The sequence below is a fragment of the Sitophilus oryzae genome, unplaced genomic scaffold, assembly GCF_002938485.1.
Source record: "Sitophilus oryzae breed Bouriz unplaced genomic scaffold, Soryzae_2.0 scaffold_1620_pilon_pilon, whole genome shotgun sequence".
Lineage (NCBI taxonomy): Eukaryota > Metazoa > Arthropoda > Insecta > Coleoptera > Curculionidae > Sitophilus > Sitophilus oryzae.
In genome coordinates, this window is record NW_022146304.1 from 1,686,704 (window position 1) to 1,694,019 (window position 7,316).

General features: G+C 29.8%; 1 protein-coding gene across 2 annotated transcripts; it reads right to left on the reverse strand.

Moving 5' to 3' along the window:
• Nucleotides 1–1,701: 1,701 nt before the first annotated feature.
• Nucleotides 1,702–4,305, reverse strand: LOC115880263. 2 transcript variants are annotated; one of them, XM_030897442.1, is made up of 5 exons: nucleotides 3,625–4,305; nucleotides 3,250–3,306; nucleotides 3,088–3,156; nucleotides 2,906–2,974; nucleotides 1,702–1,889 (listed from the first exon to the last, which is right to left on the reverse strand). In XM_030897442.1, the coding sequence occupies exons 1-5, from the start codon at nucleotides 3,686–3,688 to the stop codon at nucleotides 1,762–1,764; spliced, it is 387 nt and encodes a 128-aa protein (XP_030753302.1). In that variant the 5' UTR covers nucleotides 3,689–4,305; the 3' UTR covers nucleotides 1,702–1,761. The 2 variants fall into 2 exon arrangements, with proteins under 2 accessions (XP_030753302.1, XP_030753303.1); XM_030897443.1 differs by lacking the exon at nucleotides 2,906–2,974.
• Between the last annotated feature and the right edge of the window lie 3,011 nt (nucleotides 4,306–7,316).

Here is a 7,316-nt window from a genome sequence, read left to right on the forward strand (position 1 = left end):
ACAAATGACGTCAAGTAACGCCACCCCCCCTTATATTTATATTATTTTTTTATTATTTTATTGCATTTGATTTTCTGTATTCATTGTTTTATGCTGGGTCATTGTTAAGTTTGAAAGCTTCATCAATATTGTAACGATGCATATATTAAATATTAAAAAAAGAGCTCGGAGTTGAAATTAGTTTAAATAAATTGTGTTCAAATGTCCGAAACAGAAAGAAATATTAAGTGTGGCATATTATTGTACTCAGGAGACCGAGTTCTTTCAAAACCTGAAATAAAAAATGCAGGTCCGTATTTAAAAAAATTAAGTTGGCCTCTGTATCTCACCAATTTTAAGCTAATTTGAAAATCTAAAAATTCTATCGGATAGCCCTAATAAAGTGGCTATGAGAATGTGCAATTAGTTTTTTGATTTTCTAAAAAGTAACGACAGGAAAAAATAAAATTGATTTTCAAAAAATCTTTTTTTTTTCAAAAAACTCAGCAATCCTTGAAATTTTTAAAACTTTTTTGATGGCATCTTAGTGAACATCCCAAAGCGCAACTTTGCCCCAATTTAACCATGTTCGTATCTGTTACCGAGACACCAATGCTCGTACCTCGAATTTATAGCACCCTGTATATAAAACTTTAAAATACATCAAATTTTTTTCCGTGGAAAAAGGTGCCCGTTTTTCGTGCCGGTGAGTATAATAAAAATCGAATGAATCGAATATAGCAACGTTTTAAAATTAACGTAAACAATCAAATTAATGATATTCCGGTTTACGGGTGGTATACTGGAGTAAGTGGTACTTATTAACCGTGGTAAGTATAATGTTTAGAAAAATGCGAATCATAAGCTATTGCATTATGGAAGTTTTTGAAAAATATATTTTATAACAGGTGTTAAAAACCCGAAGCTTTAATACTAGAGATACACACTAATTGGAACATATAGTTCATACACAGAACAGATACAAATCAGAAATTTCACTGAACGTCGGTGCCTTTCAAGTGTGTTGTAAGAATTCCGTTCGTCGCGCACAGATTTCATCCCTCTGCGCGCCGCTCAGCTGATCATTAGTTGACGGCTTTAAACGAGCCAGGGTCGAACTCAGATACGTGTGAATCGTAACAGGAGCGTATTTCGTTTTTTTAACAGTATTTATTTGCAATAAGTAATATTTAGTGGTGACAAGATAAATGATGTGTGAAAATAATACGAAAAACCATGCCAATTGATTCAAATGTTTAAAGCGTTATTTTACAAAAAAAAAGTGTTCATTGAGTTGAGTCATTGTTTTGTATCTCGTTTTTCTAGGATAGGTCTCTAGGATAGGTCATGATTTTATGATTCAGCAATTTTAAATTTTTTCAATACAAACTTTCATTTGAAAATGTAGACAGAACATAATAAAAACAATTCGACTGATATAAAATAGCATTTTATTTGTTATTATAAATATGCAAAAATTATACATATAATCCTAGCAATGTGATATTAGGTACAAAATCTAATACAATTACTTAAATGTAAATGATCCTAAAATTTATTAATACAAATGAAAAATTAAAAAAAAGAATAGATAAATATCTATGATCTAACTAAACTTACTTGCTAATTACAAATATCTAAATTGTAAAGAAAATTTGTATTTAGGAATTTATCGTATTTAGAAACATATCTATATAAAGTAAAATCGATAAAAATTTAGTTTTAATAACACATTTTGCTTTTATTTTACCGTTTTAAATTAAAATATAATTATTAAATTATTTATAAAAATATGAATGAATATTCCGGATGAAATTCCAACTTTCTTTTCAAACTTCTAATTTGTAACCTTAACCCATGTTTTCTTGGACTGTCTGCACTAAGGGATGTAGGTGTCTGTTGTGAAAAATCTATACAAACAAGAAATAAAAAAATATTATTTATCTATTTGAAATATTGATCTTCTCTAAATATTATAAAAACAAACTACCAAAAAAAATATTTATTGAAAACTGGAATTCTATACCCTATATTAGTATGGAAGTACAGATTTATACAGGGTGGCGCACCTCATTCGCCTCAGTTGATTGTACGACAACGGAAAGATGTAGAAACCTACTAGACAGAAACCTGTTGTTGGAAGTGAAGAAAATGAATTTGCCTTAATTGGCTCTTTTATAGAAAATCCAATATATCTACCAGTAAATCAAAGAACTACTACTTTATTTTTCTTGATAAAATAATAAATACTTATTAAACTATTGTAGGTAAATTAAATAAAAATAAACTGTTATAAATTTAAATAAAGTCCATAAACTAATGTCGATTTTGAAAAGAGCTACTATAACTGTCACTAGCAAATTGCCATGATGATTGCCATTTTATTGAAAAGTCGCTCTTTATTCAAAATCTGAGCCAGATAGGTATAGAAAGGATTTTATGTAAAGTAAATATTTAAAATAGACCAGCAATTTTTGATACCCCTGTATACATTTAAGGATGCAATACATTTTTTTAGTAAAGTTTATTTCTCTGGCTTCAAAGTCAGCACAAGAATTAACTCTTAAAAATTAATGTGCAGGGTGTTGACAAACATTGTTATTATAACATGCATATTTAAATGTCTTTAAATATCTCAAACACCAAAGCTTTTAAACATATTAAACCCTTATAATAAATACCTTATTTTATGTTCAAGAGTCAAAATACCGTGTGTCCCATAAGAAAAAAAAATAACTTTGGTATGGATCTTAGTTCTGACACACCCTATACATTTCAAAATAATTTTAAATTAAGTACATTGCCTTTCCACATATACCCATAAAATATTTTGTTTCTATATCTTTACGTTTTCGTATAATCAACCGAGGCGAATGAGGTGCGCCACCCTGTATTTAGCCTTGTGCTTACAAAGTATTTTACTCACCTTCAGATGTAACTTCCTTGGATGTTAATGGAATAGCGATTACATCTGGTGAAGTAGATTCTGAAACAGCTGAAAACATAAAAATTTTTTTATTAAAAACTGGAATTCTATACGCGATATTGGTATGGCAATTCAGATTTATATTCAGCATTGTGTTTAAAAGATAATAGTATTTTACTCACCTTCAGATGTAACTTCCTTGGATGTTGATGGAATAGCAATTACATCTGGTGAAGTAGATTCTGAAACAGCTGAAAACATAAATTAAAATATTTATTGAAAACTAGAATTCTATACCCTATTGCATTGTGTTTAAAAGGTTAAAAAAATTGTATTTTACTCACCTTCAGATGTAACAGGAACAGCAGGAATAGTAGCTTCAACTTCCATCATAGAATTGTCTACAAAAATATATTTATTTAATTTTTTTGAGCATAACACAAACACAATTTTAAGAGGCAAAATTGAAAGCTAAATGTTATTGTCAAAAGTTTTTGTTTTTCAGTAATATAAGATTTGTCATAAAAATATTGAAAATATTACACAGAACCACCACGAACAGACTGAAACTGGATTTTCTAAGTGCCTATCTATAAACAATTTTTGTTTATTTAAATGTTCCTTTGTGCAAGTGTATAAATCGATTGTGCAGATAAACAAGCGACTGATGATTTGAAAAAAATAACAAGTAAAATTAATAATAATGCTTATGAACCTACCTGACATAAATAAAGTTGGAACAGCAAATTTCTTTAGACGGCTTTGAGACATTCCCGCAAACATGGTAGGTTGAAAGTGTTTTCCACAAACTCTATACCCTCTATGCAAATCTACAAGTGATTTTGCTCTAAAATCCTGCCTATTTCAGTTCTTAACCCACTCAGAACATCTAGAATTTATTAAAATATTTTTCGTTATTTAATAGATGATTGTACATATATGAGTCTGTCAAAAACATTAGAATTTCTAAAAAATCTTACTAGATTGTCTAAAATTCTAGAGGAAACATTCCTTATTGTGTAGATAAAAAATATTTATGTACCTTTTTGGATCCAATGGGAATTAAAAGAAGCTAAGACCCATATCAGCCTCCGTATTGCTTAAACAGCCGGGAACACAGCAGTAACCAACACCCATTATAAACAAAATTGTCAAACAAATATAGTCGCAAAATATCACAAACACACCACAAAGTAAATTAAAATTATTTTAATTTACTTTTCCGCCCGTTCATATGACAATATGCATTCATATTTTTAGGTTAGAAATGTTGAACAACGTTGTCAGTTGTCAGATTGCAGAGTGCAAAATTGACGATGTCCGTTGGTTTTATTTATTCTAAAATCAATTTCAATTGTTTTGGTTTAAATATTTCAATGATAATATTTTTTAACTTTTTTGTACAGAAAATGAGGTACATTTTTGTTACATTTCGTACTACGCACAGAGGGGCCTAGACCCATAAAAGTTACCAGAAAGTCGAAAATTGAAATATGAGATTTAAGCAAAAAAATACTCGCAAACTATGCAAAATTCTTCTCTTTATTTGATCATGCCAGCCCTGGATCAGCATCTCCAGTAGAACACCTGCTGCAGCTTGTCAAAGTTGACAATAATCCAAACGTAATAAATTAATATTTTTTAATGAAAATATTGCTCAATTTCAAAGTGGTATTTCTTTATAACGAAATATAATAAAATTAAAATTTAAATGGCTAACACTAACTCCGGTAAGTGTAGATTATTTCTATAAAAACTGTTTTTGGATACTTTGATAGCTTGAGCAAAATAATTAGGTTACAGTTAAAAGTGAACAAATTCTACAAAACAATTTAAAGTTGTTGATTTATCTGTCTAAAAAGTTAATGATACCTTTGTATTCCCCAAGCACTTTAATTAATTCTTAATATACAAGCTCTTACCTTTAATTTGGTACTAAAACTTACTGCTGTTTTGTGCTGATTAACTAGAAAATTATAAATTTGAAATTTGAATACATAGGAATAGGACCCAACATAACATATTATTTTCCAATATAATTTTTCCATATCATTTTTTGTTTTTTTAGACTTAAATATTGAAATAAGCCACAGTGATTTGTGAAATACAACAAAGAATGCTCATCAAGGTTTTAGGGCCTTTAAGACGTTTAAAAGTTAAATAAATTTATTATTTGCTTGTATAAAATGCATTAGCTTTTGACATACCTCGGCTGATGTCTCGTACTATAATAAAATCTTTTAAATCTTTTGACAAAATATTATTTTACCACTTAAGAAAGCATTTAGAAGCAGTTGTAATAGATATGAAATAAAATTAGATTTTTCGGTATCTTTTCGGGCTCGCTGCCCCACTGTGCTACGTCGCAAAATGCTTCGCTCAAGGGACGTTGCCATGCCGCGTTTTTCGTAATAATAATGTTAATTTTTAGGCATACTTTAATTTTCCAAATATATCAAATTCCTCATAATTATGTATATTCGGTAATTCTTGTATACTTGCGTTACTTATTTCGTGAAAGAAATGCTAAATGAGTGAAGAAATGTAGCCGTAGGATTATAATATAAAAATACATTTTTCAAGTACTGAGAATTATGGGTCACCTTGGCAACCTCACAAAAACTTTGCGCATGGTTTTGATCCCTCTGCGCGCATATAACATAAAAAATTAAATCTTGACAACGAAAATCCCATCAGTGAAATTTCTAATTTGTATCTGTTCTGTGGTTCATATCAAATGAACTTTTAGACACGTGATTAAGCTTGACCGGCACAGCGTTACCCACTTTTACATATTTTCTTTTAATCAAAATATTTTAGGAAACAAGTTATTATTTACATCAACAAAACTCACCTCCTTAACAGCACTTAAGGGACATAAAGGGCTATTACTACCGGTTTTCCGTTCAAAATATTCCAATAAAGTTGCGATGAGTTTTTACGGCTATTAACCTATCTTGAACACTTCGCAGTAAAAGAGGTTCGAAAAAGAACAATGTTCGACTGCCAGGTCTGCTAATAAACATTTTTAAGCTTAAAATATCACAACAGTATTTATTTAAAACAAAAACTCGTAATACAAAAGTAAAGTGTCAAAACAAATGACAATGTCGGAAAATAAATATAGAAATTTGGCAACTTGACATTTTTCACAGCAGAGCTACCACCTGAATCCCCAGCGGGAAATTTAAATTCAAGTTAGCCAGTCCGGCGCCGAATATGTCCATGGCTGGTAACAATGCATTTAAAAATCGCGCACTCAATTACGTAACTAAAAGTTTAATTGGTATCAAATATATGTATTTAATTTGCTTATAACAAATGGATATGAATAGATTCTAGAGTATCGTTTTGATATTCCTTGATTATTGTTTGTTTTTTTTTCTTCTTATGTTAGACTTTTTTGTCTGTGTTTACGTGTAATTAATATTATTTTATTTCTTTTAGTTTAGATTTACAGTGTATGTTTTTGTAAATCTCGTTATTCTTGTTTAATGGTTATTTTTTTAAGTAGGTGATCCTGATTTTTTAAGTAGCTAAGGCAGCGGATGCTGATGCCACTATAATCAAATTTCTCTCTCTCTCACAAACACATGCACATCTTCTGCACCTCATTTCGTAAAATGTCTGCAAACAAGCAGTTTTTGCAGAGATCTTAAGAAAACATCTGACATCATTGTTTAATATGTCTAATTCTGATTTGGCACTTTGCAAAGCGGCTGAAAATAGATATGCTCTGTGTAAAAACGAGTGTAAAAATTACTTATTTTGTTTAAAATGCCGGCGTATTAAAATATGCCTAGTCTTTTTGCAAACGTTCGCATTATTCGATACGCCTGCGACATACACATTAATAACATACACTATACATATTTAATTTTAATCAATAAGCTTCTGTCGCAGGCAATTTGTCGATTACTACAGAAAAAAATATGCTGTATGTTTTCATTTTTCAAAGGCAAACCAATTATATTAACAATACCGCATGGCATGTTATCCGACTGTACAATATTCGCCAGGATTAGCGACAGAGGTAAAAAGTCATTTCTGTTTAAATTAATTCTTTTGTGCCCACCACTTTTTTGCAAAATTCTGACGGAACGCTGAATTTATTCATATTGGGATAGAGAAGATGTTTCGCTAAAGTTGGAAGGGTCACGCAACCGGAAAATTAACTGGCAATTTTATGTAGCTGTAGAGACATTTTCACTTGTTTTTAAACAGAACAAAAATGAAGTTTGTTTTTGGATGGAATTTGTTTGAAAGACGTGAACTGAAATTATTAACGAAACGGGATCAACTTTAAATAAATTCATAAAAAATACAGACAAAAACTTGTTTAAAATATAACTGAATATACATTTTTCTTTAAATACGCATATAGCTCATTTTTAATTAGGAAGCATTGTTA